Source organism: Diprion similis, chromosome 10 (assembly GCF_021155765.1).
Source record: "Diprion similis isolate iyDipSimi1 chromosome 10, iyDipSimi1.1, whole genome shotgun sequence".
Taxonomy (NCBI): domain Eukaryota; kingdom Metazoa; phylum Arthropoda; class Insecta; order Hymenoptera; family Diprionidae; genus Diprion; species Diprion similis.
In genome coordinates, this window is record NC_060114.1 from 17,231,523 (window position 1) to 17,247,867 (window position 16,345).

The 16,345-nt window shown below is 34.2% G+C and overlaps 1 protein-coding gene across 8 annotated transcripts in view; it reads left to right on the forward strand.

Annotated features, from left to right (window-relative positions):
- LOC124411213 (twitchin) overlaps positions 1-16,345 on the forward strand; it is a 77,851-nt gene that overhangs the window by 35,481 nt on the left and 26,025 nt on the right. For 7 of the 8 annotated variants that reach the window (XM_046890204.1, XM_046890206.1, XM_046890199.1 and 4 more), the window contains 12 exons: positions 4,160-4,307; positions 4,934-5,170; positions 5,295-5,431; positions 13,758-13,883; positions 14,000-14,144; positions 14,237-14,376; positions 14,453-14,597; positions 14,701-14,842; positions 14,967-15,091; positions 15,203-15,556; positions 15,646-15,852; positions 15,970-16,278. In XM_046890204.1, the coding sequence (XP_046746160.1) occupies positions 4,160-4,307; positions 4,934-5,170; positions 5,295-5,431; positions 13,758-13,883; positions 14,000-14,144; positions 14,237-14,376; positions 14,453-14,597; positions 14,701-14,842; positions 14,967-15,091; positions 15,203-15,556; positions 15,646-15,852; positions 15,970-16,278 (2,215 nt within the window). Of the gene's footprint in view, positions 1-214; positions 257-4,159; positions 4,308-4,933; positions 5,171-5,294; positions 5,432-6,746; positions 6,882-10,434; positions 10,522-13,757; positions 13,884-13,999; positions 14,145-14,236; positions 14,377-14,452; positions 14,598-14,700; positions 14,843-14,966; positions 15,092-15,202; positions 15,557-15,645; positions 15,853-15,969; positions 16,279-16,345 lie in introns of all 8 variants that reach the window. The other variant, XM_046890198.1, reaches the window with a different exon arrangement.

Below are 16,345 nucleotides of genomic sequence, written 5' to 3' on the forward strand. Positions count from 1 at the left end.
ATACTTTAAAATTTATATAATACCTTTATTATTTATCACTATATAACCTGCGTATAATATTTTTTATTTTATTGTTTACTCTTTTTTTCCTACTACTTTTTCACTCCACGTTTTCCATCCTTAGGCCCCCCCACCACCACCACAACCATTACACCATTTATTATTATTTTTATTACAAATATTATCTCATCCTTCTTTTTTTTCGGATATACAGAATAGGATCGGGCGTCCTGGTGAACTACAGTCCGAAAAACAGGTTAGCTCATATATACGCGCTCTCTCGGTCAAATTACTTATTTATTTTTTAAATATTATACACAATAACGCTAATATTACAATTCGGTTTTGACCATTGGCGTAGCTATTGTCTTTTTCTCTCTTTCTCTCTATCTCTCTCTCTCTGTCTATCTCTCTCATACATAAATACGTACCAATATTTAATAATCCGTGGATAAGAATTTTGAAAAAATGCTGTAAATTGAAAATCAAAACGTTTCTCATTTTAATTCGAAGTCAAGTTTCAATATTCCAATATCAAAATCATGTCGAATTTTTCCTAAAAAACGTATTTTGTTTTTTATTTTTCTTTAGTCCTTTTTTCTCTTTCTTTTTTTCAGTTTTCCAAATAGTTTTTTTTTTTTTTTTTTTTTTTTTGGCCTACCGATCAAACAGCAATCTCGCCGCTATAGTTGCGCAATTATATGGTTGAACTTGAATTGAATATTATTCGTTATTGTTGTATAGGTGTACAAAAATATTCACATTATATGTGTATACATGTTACATATTACTTGTATACTCGTGCTCACACTTATATGTCGACCTGGTAGATATTATACGTTTAAACTGTTTTGGCATGACAATTTTTTCATCATTCTACTTGGATTTAAATTACACCATCAGTCGTCTTTTTGACTTTTTGTGAAAAAAAAAAAAAAAAAAAAAAATTATTCAACAATTACTTGTAATTTTCTTTCGTTCCAAAATTTTTTTCCTTTTGTTTTTCAACCGCTTCCGTCTTCTTCGAATTTTGTCATGTCACTGTCAGAATTGTAAATAATTTTTTTATTTCTAATTTTTTTTTTCGATGAAAATAATTTTTTTTTTTTTTTTCTTCAATATTTGTAATTCTTTTTTCTTGTCAATAATACATTCCACTTATGACACTTTGTTTATGTACATATAGAGTAGTTGTGGATTTGAGCCTGAAAGATAGAAAAAAAAAAAAAAAGCAAACACACCAAAAAAATTCGGAATCAGAATTCAACTTTTGTGGATAACACGCTGTTACACGTTATATTTGTACATATCCTATATATGTTAGAGCTAGCTGCTGGACGTAGTGAGTAGAAATTTGGCAAGGAACTATCGTTGATTTTTTTATTTTTATTTTTTATTTTTCTAATTTTCCTAACCTTAATTCAATGTTTTTCTTGTACCTCAGATAGATAGAAAAAAAAATCATAGAGATACATGTTTAGATAGCAAATTTGACCGTAAATAATAATTCTCTTCACAGATGCGCAATTCGTTATATGTATTTATCACATTTATATTATCTATGTGGTAACACGAAATTACGTAGCCAGTTGAGTAGAAAATTGTTATTATTTATTTACGTATATCCTCTTATATTTTCATCTCTTATTCACAATACATACATACATATCCATATACCTATATACATTAATGAAATATTTTCATTTTAATTTATTTAATCAATTTTTACAAAATTCATTCAATATTTAATTTCTTGAGTTATCTTTATTTCTCTTTCTTTCACTTCCTATTTTTATATAATTTCTCTCTTCTTATCTCTGTATATATCATCTTTCCATCTCAATTATCCGTATTTATTTCTTTGTTTAATTTCTTCCTCAATTTTTTTATTTCACGCATATAATCTGTGGTGATGTTAACAAAAGCAATAATTTATTCATACTTATACCTATATTATACCGTTATGAAAAATTCGCGTCACATGTGAGTTACAAGTCGAGGTCTTTCTTTGTTTCATTTTGTTTTTAAACGTTATTGTAGATTTTATAGAATATGTTTCATAAATTAACTCGCGAAATATTTTTTTTTAATTCCAACTTCCGTTGACGATAGATTTACGATTTTCTTTTACGAGATGAATTTATTCCTCATCTGTGACACGCGTTTCATTCACGTTTCTTCTTATTTTCCAATCCAATCGCGACTGTCACGGAATGTCCCTAGGAGCCCTCAGCTAACGGTGGGCTCCTAGGGACATTTTCTTACCGCCTAATTGAGCAGCCGACGCAATACCAATCGCGACTGTTACATTCGAGTTACAGCTCGAGATACTTTTTTTTCATCTCGCTTCTAAATATTATTATAGATTGTATAGAATATTTTTTTTTATAAATTATTCCACGTGAAATAGTTTTTTTTTCATTCCAACTTCCGTTGACGAAAAATTCACGATTGTGTTTGACGAGATGACTTTGTTCCTCATCTGTGACACGCGTTTGATTAACGTTTCTTCTTATTTTTTCATCTTCCCTTACATTTATTCATAAATTTTTGTATTTAACATAAATCACACCTGAACGAAAAGAAAGAATTTTAGCTTTACGACATTAACCAGTCTTTGTTAATTATTTATTCATTTCTTTCCTCACACACAGACATTACATTCTTTCACATTACACATTTCTGTATATGTATCGAAACATATATTACATGATACACGTGATGTATATATATATATATATATATATATATATATATATTATATGTTCTCACACAAATCCAAAAGTATCCTCTTGTTACATAACATACCTTATATGTTTCTTAACCATCATACTATTACATATGTATATACGTTTTTCTTTCTCGCGATATAAATTAATTATATTATAGGCAACGTACATTCCTTTCATACTTTAAATTGTTATTATAGTTTTCGTTTTTTCGTATTGAATTTTTTTTTTTTTTCAATCACGGTCAAAAAAATTGCGCGGTATGCAATATCGACAAATGTACGTACCTTGAATGACAGCAAAAATGTCATGAAGCAAATAGAATTAATAGATGACCGTAATATTGCACTTTTACGCTACGCCAAAAAGCTTTCGGTTATTATAAAACAATTATATTGTTCGTTCATTATCTAAATTTCAACTGTTTTCAATTATAAGTGTAAAATTTTATAGCCAAAAAGATAAAACATAGTCGAATGAAAAATAAGAACAATTTTTTCGATGCGTTAATTAGTTTCTTTGTTCTTTTCTCCTAGTTAATTATCTAGCCAAAGGCCGTTAATTTCTGTGGTTTATTTCCGGAGTCATATATAAAATTGGATCGTTGTTCAGTGTCACTAATGATTTTTTTTTTTTTGAATGTTAGTAATACAATAATAACGATAAAACAATTAACTCGACGTTACTAAAATAATAATTGTGACACAAATCCGTAATGTCACAGTCCCCGATAAAAAGCTGTGATAACAAACGATTAATATGGGCAATATTTATATATATGCAAACACGACGTATATAAAATATTTCTCGCGTGACTAAACCTGACATTTTGTAACTAAACACCAACAACAACACCAAGCTTTGATTTGAACGTGTTAAAAGATGCTTCAAAGTTTAATTAATCATCGCTATGTGCTAATCAGTATATTATATTATATTACATTATATTTACTACATATAACAACTATAAGAACAATAATAATGATGATAATAATAATAATATTATTAGGTGTACATAATAATTGCTTGAAAACACATCTCGTAAAGTTTTGGAAAAATTAAAGTTCTACAGAAAAAAATTTAATTTGTGAATAAAATTTTGTTGTTTACTGTACAACGTATAAGTAAAATCAATTCTTCCAGTTATTATTGAACTTTTGTAAATAATATTCGTACTTATTCAATGTACGCATTTTGTGTATAATACAATTCTCGAATGATATATTCAACCTTATATCACGTAGAGCTGTGATTAACGTTATTAATATCTGAGTAAATATGTAACTTTGAAAATTCAACGTCTATTATTATTTTATTATTTTTTTTTTTTTCAAAATTTTTGTCGCGCTCCTCAAAAACAGCATTCGTGTTCATTTATAATTTTTAACTCGATATTCGGTTTTTACAACGATGTTTGTTCGTGCGTACAGCGTCGTCGTCCAAGCACGGACGTCCGAAGACCAAGTGTGGCGGATCTCGAGAATAGAATCAATGAACCCAGCACTCCTCTACGAGACATCGGACCCGGTGGACCCCCGCAAATTGTCCATGTCGAGGATTCGTATTCCGCCCGTGAAGGTATGAACTTTTATCGTTTACGCGAACCTGCAAACCCAAAGTGTCCCAAAATATGAGGCTTCGCCATATTCGCTGCCCCGTATTTAATAATAAAAGTAAATATTCCTCGTATTTTTTACCCCGGATCAATTTTTTGATCGAAAATTAAAGCCTGACGGCTGGCACAAGGTTTTCTTTAGCTCCGTATTCCCATAATTCTCCGTAATCGATCAGCTGATCACGCCGATCGGTGCCATATTGCTCACTTGAACCTGCTAACCAGTGTCCCACAATATGCGGGTCCGCCACATTCCCTGACCCGTATTTAATTCTAAAAGTCATTATTCCTCATGTTTTTTACCCCGAATCATTTTGTCAATCGAAAATCAAAGCCTGACGGCTGGCACGAGGTTTTCTTTAGCTCCGTATTCCCATAATTCTCCGCAATCGATCAGCTGATCACGCCGGCCGGCGCCATATTGCTCAGTCATCGGAACGTGCTGCTTTTGTTATTCGCACCTGGCGTAACGAAATGCTACGGAAACGAACGGAACTTCTATTATCATAATGAAATGACTTCAACGGATTTTGAATCGTAATACTTCTCCGATTTTTGACTTATACACATGCCGATTATGTTATTCCAGATTCGACGGCGTACCTCACCGTACAAGTGGAAGGTAATCCGGCCCCAACGTTCAAGTTCTACAAGGGAATAACGGAGCTGATAGAAGGCGGTCGTTTCAAGTTCCTGACGGACTCCGAAACGAACACAATCACACTTTGCATGAGAAAAGCGAAGCCGAACGATGAAGGAACTTACAAAATTGTCATCAGCAACATCCACGGCGAGGATTCGGCCGAGATGCAGCTTTACGTCGGAGGTAATTAACTAAATAGTCAATTAATTAATTAATTAAGATGCCGCCGATATTTCGCTACGGTTAGGCCGAATTTTGTTTTCAAAATCGAAAAAAAAACATTCGCTGTATATTTTCGCTCACTCAGACGCGAGTGGAAACGACTTTCGAGCCATGCTCAGGAAGAGGAAGTACCAAAAGTGGGCCAGGGATGAGGGCGAACAGGAAAAGGTCGACCTCAAGGAAGTCGAGAAGCCAATTCCAGCGTTGAAGAAGGTTGAAAAGGTAAGTCGCTGCCGGCCATCATTTTTACTATTCATATCATTTCGGTATTGCTCCAAATTGCAAATTCATACTTATCCCCCGTAATCGAGTCGCTACTATGTGGCGAAAAAAATATTAAAAATTACAAAACCCTCAGAGAACTCTAGTCTCGGTAACATGAATCAAAATTGCAAAATATACCTTGGTTCAAAAGTTTTCAATAATTACCTCGCGCATCAGACAAACTATATTTTTTTTCATCCTACGACTTTATATATCGAATTCAATGTAACTATCGTATTCCCGAAAACAAAACAGAAAAAAAAAATCAATACGTCTGAAATCGATATTTTGAGGCTTTGAGATAAATTTCCGACTGAAACTATTATAAATTATGTAACAACCCTGTTAAGCCCACCAATAATCGTTTATGTAAATTTTCTACATGTGTAACCTACAATAATTCATCCAAATATATACATACATGTACATGATAAATGTGTAGGAAAATTGTCAGGTAACATATGAATTCTGTATATTATCGTTGGGAAAATTGGTCGTCATTACTGTTTTGCACATTACAATATACGTTAATTAATCTTGCACCTTGTGTATATAATGTGATAACTTATTATTGTACATATTAATGTATATAAATCCGTATGTAACATGTTGTAATACATCAAGATAGACGTATTCGTATAACTAACAGTGCATCGTATGCAACAAATTCTCGTTATATCTGTGACGGAAATTAATTACACCGCGTTTCCATGAAGAAAGTGCGCTTCTTATGCGCGTGCGTCAAGTCGGTCGAATTTTATTGGTCGACAGTTACCGCCTGATTGAGCGGCCGACGCAACACCATCGCGACTGTCAAAAAATGTCCCTAGGATCCCACAGCTAACGGTCGGTGCCTAGGGACATTTTCTTACGAAAAACTTTCGGCCAATAAAATTCGAAGGATTTAACGCACGCGCATAAGATCCGCACTTTCCTCGTGGACACACGGTATACGCGAGGGCTTAATTTATACAACAGAAATTCAATGCACTTTGGAGTTTTAAAACACATGGCTGAAAATCCTTTAACAAAATTACTAGGATCTGAAAACCGATGCATGCGAATTTAGACAGAAATGAATCGCTCCTTCGCGAAAGTTACTTTGAAAAAATTATTATCGATAGTCAGAAAACTCGTGTGATATTCGTTGAATATCGTTATTATCAATCACTGAAAGGAAAAGCAGTCTGCTTGAGGCCACAGACTGAGGGTAAAAATTGCAGACCCCAATGCGGGCTTAGGGTGAAAATGTCAAATAGCCTGTCTGTATTAGCCACGGAAAGGCAGCGAATCGCATGAAACTGGCTGGTATGAGGACGAGGGTGAGATAGCGATCATCGCCGAAGGAGAGGAAGTCGCTCGTATTCCTATCGGCAAGAAAAGGGACTCTAACTGGAGCTGGTTAAAGGTTTTTTAATCAACGAAATTAAACACAAATCGATAAATATATGCAGTTTTGTAATTCTTCTGGAAATACTTGGTATCAATTTGTTTTTCACACTTTATTCGTTAATTTATTTGTGAATAGTTAAATTTTTGCATCGAAATTGCACCGATTACGTTGATATTTTTATTTTATTTTATTCACAGGATTTTTATGAAATTATCTTTTTTCACCTTCACATTTTGATTCTTACATCCGTTCGTGATTCCGTTTTGAAATTATTTCAAAATAAAATTTCAACTAAAGATATTTATGATTATTAACTAGAAAGAATCCAGTCGAATTGCAAAACGATTTAAATAAACATTCCTAATTAATATTCCTAAAAATTCATCATCTTAATTCTGAACACCTCATTATCAGTTCTCAAAATTGATTTAAATCATTTTTAAACACATTATCCCGGATTATAAGGGATTCTAAAATTTGTTAATTAAAAAAATGCAATCATATCATGGGTTTAAAAAGTATCGCTATAGGAAACGATGAGCCTCCATGAAAGAGTTGGCGTTGATATTAGTCCATTCGTTTTTTTTTATCTCACCAACAACCGTATCTTGCTCTTTCAAATTCTACTATTAATACAAATTTCATACCTTCTAGTATCTGGTAGATTAATAAATTCACTCATACTTTACATACTTATCACGCTGAACGTTACCATTATTAAATGAAATGTATTCACACGAAACTTTATCGATTTCCGAAAAAAAAGAAACAAAAAAAGAGAAAAATTCAAGAAATATAATCACCAACTATTATATACACACGTTACCTTTACACTAATTCTTCGCTCTAATGAATCACACCATAAAAATAAAATTAAAACATTGACGTAGAATTGATTCTTTCGTTTTGTTCAAAGAACGAAAAAAAAAACAAAAATCAATAATTGTTTGCAGTTTTTCTTCTCGTTTCTTCGTTTTTTCTCTTGGAGTTTTAGACTCGTCAGGTCGTTGGCATTTTGTCGTGATATAGGCGAGAGAATATGTACACTCTTTGTGTTGTTGTTTTAATTTAAATTAATTTATTTTATTTTTATTTATTTTTTTATTTTCCTGTTACTTTAATGTGTAAGCAATATAGTCGTCACTGAAATGGAATGATGGAATGTCCACATGCTTTTGCGTATTGTGTTTCTTGTTTAACTTTTATTTTGTCACTGTTTACAATTTGTTTGTTCTAACGATTTTTTCCCCCAAAAATATATAACCGTTTTTCCTATTATTTATCTATTTATTTATTTGTTCGTTTGTTTTAATTTTTCCTATCCTCGTCCGAATTTCCTCTGATACTTTTTTGTTTTCAGCTAGGTATGTACGCGCATCAAACATTGTGAAATAAATTTTTTCACCTCCTTTATGGAGGGTCATTGGATTGTTTATACTTTTTGCAATTAACTCTAACGACACCGCGTTACGTGTACACAAATATCACTTCCATCGTGCAAACCACCTTAAATATACCCCATAATCCCTCTGACAATTTCAATTAATTTTTAATACCAAAGAAGAATTTATAACCTAAAATGTGTGAAGTGAAGAGTGATAAAGTGTGGGGCTTCAGACAGCGAAATGGGGCTTTAATACGGGACCAGATTCCTCACTTGGAAGTTTTTTTGTACCCAATTAACGAAAGGAAACGTATAATAGCATCTCCTACACGATTTATTTGTAGACTAAAATCAGTATATCATATACGTATTAGCTTTTTATTTCTTGAGAAAGATTTGACTTTCATTTACATTTAATTATATATTCAGTATATTGTGAATATCGAGGTTGACAGATTTAGAGAAATCGATAACTCGAATCAACTAAAACGTAGCACCTTTAAGATATTTATCAAAAGCCCTGCTGTTCTTTGGACAAATTTGTAGATAGCAGTAGTATCGTTGACTAGCAGACAACGGTTTCAAATTTCAAATATGGAAGCCCAGCTAGTCTTGGGATGCAACATGGTGTCGCTCTGAACGATCAGCTGATCACGGTATTCGTTTAATTCTGCGAATATAGCGGCATAAGAAATTTGACGCAAGTTGTTAGATTCCTGCTGTGTTAGATTCAATTTACACGGAGTGAAATGTGGTTGAAAAACGACTTTCTTAGTCAAATACGGTCCGGTTATAGTGTGAGCTTATTTCTGTCTGGCTTTCGATACTTCGGATTCACGCTGTCGCGCATGTACGTTACGCCTCTAAGCTGATGCATCTGATTTTGAGCAATTTACATACGAAAATTTAAGAGCTTAACCGTGATGGAGGCTCATCTTCAATAGCCACGAAAAACCCCCGGCTCATTCCACTTACTATTTTCAATTTTTTTTTTCTTCATCATTTTGATCTTTCATACCATCAATCACTGAACGTTGACCGATACAAACTGATCAATTTCACCGGTTTCGGTTGAAAGTTCGATTTTTTCGAAAAAACTAATATTATTACTAGATAATATCTGATCGTAGCTTCTTTTTTCACTATTACTGTATGGTTAAAATTTTAATTTAGTAAAGATCTTCCGTTACTTCTATAAAAAGAGAGAGAAAAAAAAAATACAAATGGACACAACGAACATCGGAAGCAGATTGTATCGGCAGTAACTAAGTGCACTCCCGCATCCTAAATTGTCCGTCACTAACTAAACAATACACATAATAAATTTTTCTTTTCATGTCAGATTATTTAAAGATATATATACGTATATAATACTTACAGATAATGCTTCGTCTCACTTCTTTTTTTTTTTATCTCTTGATTCTAAAATTATTTTTTACCATTAATGTAGTCACAGTCAGACAGGCAGATAGTCAAATGAGATAATGTTCATTCAAAGAACAAAATTTTTGGATGTCGAATCCCTGGACCTCCATTCTGGACACGTGTTCACCGTAGCATAAATTTCTTTTCTGTTTAATCAAAATTTTATATACCGATAATTTATAAAAGTATTTTTTCAGGTTTCAAAGTATCAAATTTCTATTACGCATCCAAATTCCTATGGGACAAGAAAAATCAGTTAATTAGAATAAATAAATTCAATGAACTGTTCACAATTCACATTTCATATCACAACAATCACGTCGACTATAACGCCTATCTTACTGTACAAACGCCAATTACAAAGCACTAATATCGTACATATAATAAAAAAAAAAAAATTATACATACTTATCAATATAAAATATAAACAAGCCATCTATAAAATAAAAAAAAAAAATTTTTATGCATAAAAAAACCAAATAAATAAAAGAAAGCATTACCTATAAGTTTAAAAAAAAATTCGCAGTAAAATGTCTCCTGGAATACCGAATTACCGTTTGAATGTCGAATAACGAGAGTTTTGATTTTCTTTGAAAAAGTTACAATTAGAAGTGAAATTAACCGAGTTGACAATGAAAAATAAAATTAGATTGCGACTTGAATACGGCAAATCGGTATTCGTCAAGGGATCTAAATATGGGAACTTTTGTTCCCTGTATGTACTAACATGTTATGTGTGTGTGTATATCGCGCATGTAGGACGTCTTCGATATCCAGCGCAGGCCGAGCTTGCCGGAGGTAATTGGTGATGACTGGCCAACGCTAATGATACGAGAAAAAGAGAAGGTTCGCTGAAAAAATAGAAACAAGAATGAAAAATAAAAACATAAATAAGAAAACACGCTAAGAATTGGCTAAGAATTTCGAGCTTCATTTTTTTTTTTTTTTTATTACCACGTTATACCAATTTATGTTTCGAACTATCATAATAAGGACAATGATAATATCGGTATCAATAACTAACAACGAATTCATTTACTCAGCTAATAAGCCATAAAAATCAGATCCCCTTGTCTCAAGCCTGTAGGGCAAAACTGTTCGCTGCCGTTCGATCTTTTTCTCTTCAAAGTTAAATTTTGTCCTTTTCCATTCTCACAATCGGTGGAAAATCATTTAGGCAACGTCATCAGACAATGAACCGTTTTTTTCCCGCGGTTTGGGATGCAGGTTAAGGCTTTTTTCAAATTACCAAATGCTTAATGCCCTTCTCCTAACCTAACCTATTGGGAACAAAAATCAGAATAAGACTAGGCAATATGGCGCTGAGGAGACAATCAGCTGATCATTTTCAGTAAATTATGCAAGTACCAAGTTATAAATCACCTGGTGGAAAGCTGCTGTGCAGTCATTTTTATACAACGAGTGAACAACTTGCCAAATAATCCCTCATATAAGAAAGGGGTGAACAAAACGGGGCAGGGGGGAGGGGGGGGGGGGGGGGCGAAATGGGGTTCACTTAAAATTTTATAAACAATTTTTTTCATCATAATGTTTTTTAATGAGTCAAAAATGAATTCTATAAACATTATTGAGCATTATTTTGAATTTTCGCAAAAATTTTTGAAAAAAACTTTTTTCCCAACATCTGGAAATAATTTTTATTTTCTTTGGTAACAATAATAAAAAAAAAATATTTAGCTTACTTGAGTCCTCGAAAACTAAGTATTTCTTTAAGTATCCCGTTTTGCCCCCCCCCCCCCTCCCCCCACGCCCTAATTAAATACGTTTCGATCGAAGTTTTTAAGCAACACATCTCAAGACGCCATATTTCTGCTCTCAATAGAACACTTATTTTCCGTTTGCAGTGAATCTTTTAATTTTACGCAGCTTATAATTAGGTTTGGAATTATTTTTCCTTCCTTGCTTCCTTCACAGTTTTATGGTTGTGATGAGTCGACTGGTGTAATCCTCAGCCCTCGTTGTGCGGTCGCATTCTAAACTTGACGACTCACAATTTTGCGTTTTTGTTTTTCTGCACTGCACTTTTACCGTCATAATCCGCTTTTTTTTTTAATCTTCAGTTTCTCATTTTCGATTGATTTCTTTCTGTAGTTCATTGTTCGTACATTGTATGATATTTGTTATATAACGTCATTTATAATTTGGTGTGATTTCGATATGAATATTGTACAACATAGGTTGTTTACGTTATTTTTAAGGTACGAATGATATGTGTAAAAGAGATTTCTCGCATGTAGTTGGTATGATTATTAATTTATCCAAAAATTAGATTCGATATTTCGACTCAATCAAGATGAAATAACTAAACTAATTAGTCTAGAACTTACGAGAGTCAGCTATTATTGGTTGTAATCGGAGTAACTTCATTTTTAGACAAAAGAAAAAAAAACTATTATAATCATCAGTCTTCGAATATCACTAAAATAAACAATTCTTCAAGAAAATGTAAACCTACTACACCGCTGATTATTTTCGCTTGTCAAATAAATGCAATGTTTTTTTTTTTTTTTTTTTTTGTATAATAATTAGAACGTAATCAAATTTCGGATATTTCTTAATCTGTCACGCTTTTTACTTTTGTAATTCTTAGTGAATGTCGAGTATGGTGTGTACGCTCGTTAATCGTTGTGGATCGAGTAGAAATAATTTTGTGGAGAGTGTGTAGATCGTTCGCGAATATTCGTTGGTCGTTTTTTAAACTGTTGTTCGTCATAAACGGTATAAATTTTAGTCAAGTCTTTACACGTCACGTATATATCACGTTTCGGGTGACTGGGAGTGTGTTTCTTATTTCTAGACTGTAATTGGATGTCGTAGGCCTTCCCTGGCCGAATTAATACCCGACTGGCCAATCCTGCATCACTTCGACAAACGGGAGGTTGGACGAACCATCGCTAGATTACGATTGATATTACAATTTGTTTATCATCAGTTGCCTGTCTAAACTGCAGTAGAATCACACCATCATCATCATCATCTTCTAATTCTACGTTTATTTCTCATGAATCTCATTTTCTCTTCTATTGGGATAAAAAAAAAAAAAAATTTCACTTGTTCTTCAGATTTCTATCTTCTTTCACGATATATCAGCTGCTCTTCATCGTTATTTCATTTAATTCTTTCGTTGTCTTCAGACACTTACTTTCGCAACGTATTTCCTCACAGTTGTTCTTCTTTTATTTCTACTATTTACCGTATTCGTCATTTTCATCATCTTATTCTTCTCGTTTCAGTTAACATCATTGTCTTCGATGTTGTATGGTATAATCGATGTATTTCTGTATCCACCACACAGATTATCATTGCGTTAATTTTATCTTTCATCGTCAAATTCGAACGTACGAGATCTTTGAATTTTCAAATCCACTTGTCGATTTTTCTTTTAAATTTTTCTCTTTTCCCCTAATTTTTGCTGAACAGCAAACTTCAATTTTGACATATTTTTAACGATATCGGAAAATCATCATCACTGTCTTACTCTTATACAATAACATCTCTTCCACAGTGATATGGATATTGTAAACTATATTTACGTCGCATATATCTATTCTGATGACTGGTCAGACCATTCCATAATTGATCTAACAAAATCGAGCATGCCTCTATCTAGATGTTTCGCACAAATATTAATAGACGAGTAAACAAACCATCCAAGTTTTCCAATTTTTTTTTATTTTTATCACAATTTTTTCACAGTTTTGCTTTTTTAGGCAGCTGGATTCTTTCAAGCCTACAACATCTTTGTGTAAATGAAAAATTTTCAAACTACACATCCAATTTTATTGTGTACATGCGCAATAACGCCAGCGAGTTATTATATATCTTAAGCGAGCGAAAGGAAGTTTTTCTTTTCATCATTTTTACAGGTGGAATTTTTTCGAAAATTTTGGCGACGATTCTCACGACCATTATGTACTGTGATTCATCGGCATCATTGTTATAAAATTATGTATAGACGTATATTTGTAATATTCATGGGTCAGTTTATGCGTGAAACTAATTCAGTGATTTTTCTTCTTTTTTTTCTTTTCTTTTTTCTATTCTTTTTCACGAACGTACAGAAACCGGAATCCTTCCTGAAGCCCCTCGTCGACCAGTACGCCAAGGAAGGAAAAGACAAGAAGGTCATCTTCGAGGCGAACTTCACTAAACCAAACTGCAAGCCGAAATGGTTTTTCAGGAAAGATGTAAGATTTAATATATTTTTTTTTTTATATAATAACTTTGCCAAAAGTAATTAGAAGAAATGTGTAATTTTTTTGACCAACATAATACGCACCTGTTATTCTATTTTCCATTACAGGAACTCTTCGCCAGTGCGAAGTACAAGTTCAAGAATGAAAATGACTCGTATCAGCTCATTATCACCGGACCTAAAGTTGACGATACTGGAAAATACACGATTGACATTAGCGGGGTGTCATGCACCGCCTTCCTTACTGTCGAAGGTGATTGTTAGACACTATTGTTGATGGTGAATTAAAAAGACAAAACGAGATGAGAAATCAATTGGTACTAATTAAATAACATAAATTTCCAGAACCTGACCCAACCTACTCATTCACCAAGCCATTGTCCAAGAAAACAAGTGGCTTTACTCTTCACGAAGCTTACATGGAGTGCCAGGTCAGTTCCAGCATGGCCAAGGTGTCCTGGTGGAAAGGAAAGGTCAAGTTGGACGTGAGTATCCATCGTTGGAGTTATACAATCATGTGAAATTGAAAGAGAAACTAATCGAACAACCATTTTTCTCCAGGACGATGATAACATGAGCATTTCGAAGGACATGTCCGGCGTCTGTCGCTTGACTATAAAAAGCGCGAAACTGTCTGACAGCGGAGAATACAGTTGTAAGATCGAAAAACAGACCGACAAGACAGACACGGTTCTCACGATTGTCGGTAAGTGAGGATAAAGTAAAAATATAAACTTGAATAGCTTGTTAGTGATTTTGAGTAAAGGGGTGCATTTATCAATCTAATCAATATCTTATCCTCCTCGCAGAATATCCCTACAAATTCGTTAAGGTTCTTAAGCATCAGCAAATGGTCGAAAAAGACACCATCACTATGGCCTGTGAACTGGACGACGCTGCTGGTGATGTGAAATGGTTTAAGGGAGACCAGGAAATAAAGGCGGACAAACGGTGAGTGATATACTGCCAGTTAGATAGTTTGGTGAATGGCGCAGAGTCTATGGTTTGGAATAAATTTTGTAACTCGTACCTACAGATTTTGAAAATGGAAATTGATTTTCATTCTATTTTCCAGAGTTCAAATCAAGGTTGACGGTCGGAAACGTAAACTCGTCATCAAGGATGCCAAGGTGACAGACGCGGGGATGTATTCGTGCGTCAGTAATGCGGATAAGACGGAGGCTGAAATCACTGTTAACTGTGAGTTTTGAAACCGTGACTTAGCAAAACGATATCGATATAACCATTCCATCACAACTATAAGTTTGACCATGATCACAAACCTTATTTTTTTTCTACTCCAAAAAACAGATTTGAACCGGTTCAACAAGAAGCTGAAGGATACGGTGGCCATCGAGCGGGAGAAGCTAGTGTTGGACGTTGAGCTTCAGGACCAAACGGCGCCGGCTGAGTGGCTCTTTAACGGAAAGCCAATTGAGCCAAGCGAGAGAGTTGAAATCAAGAATCTCGGCGGAGGAAAGCACCAGCTAGTATTTAACAAACTGGAAATGGAAGACGATGGTGAGATCACTTGCCAAAGTGGGCAACTCTCGAGTGCCTGTCACCTTACCGTCAAGAAAGGAGAGAGCAAACCGATCATCGACGTTCCCGACAAGATCGAAGGCGCTTGCAGCGCTCCTCTCGTATTCGTAGTGCCTTTCAAAAGTGAGTCACTTCTCTTATTATCATTTTCAAACTTCATAAACGACGTTGCTGTTCAATCCTAAAAACGAATTTTTTTTTTTTTTTTGCAGTTGATGGCACGAAGCAGACACCAGTCGAGGCGAAACTTCTCAAGGACGGTAAGCCACTTCCGCTTAAGGACGTCGAGATCATCGTTGGCGACGATAAAATAACGTACAAGATAAAGAAACCGAGCAGAGATCAAACCGGACCGTATCAAATCAAAATTGGAAATGGACAGGGCGAGGAAGTTAAGGACGTACACATCAATATGCAAGGTAAGAAAAACTGAGATATTACGAAACGGTTAATATAAGATTATGCTTCTGACTGGTTACTACCAATTACACTGATACTTTATGTACTTTACATTAACTTTCAAAAATTTTCTTCAGATGTTCCATCGCCTCCGACGGACGTGGACGTCAAGGACGTTTTCCAGACCTCCTGCGTGGTCAGTTTTAAACCATCGAAGGACGACGGTGGTTCTCCGATAACGAAATACGTTATCGAGCGTCTCGACATGAGCCTGAAATCACAGTGGGCAAATGTTGGGGAGGTGATGCCGGGTGAAAAGTGTGTCTACAAAGTAGAGGATTTAGTACCCAAGAAAGAATACAGATTCAGAATCGTTGCCGTGAACAAACTTGGTCCCAGTGAACCTGCCAACTTTGCCAAGCCTATCCTGGCCAAGGATCCTTGGGGTGAGTTTCGGCATTCTCTGCACAATCTCAAATTTTCGTGTCACAGTTTCGTGTGAGGGGTGATATA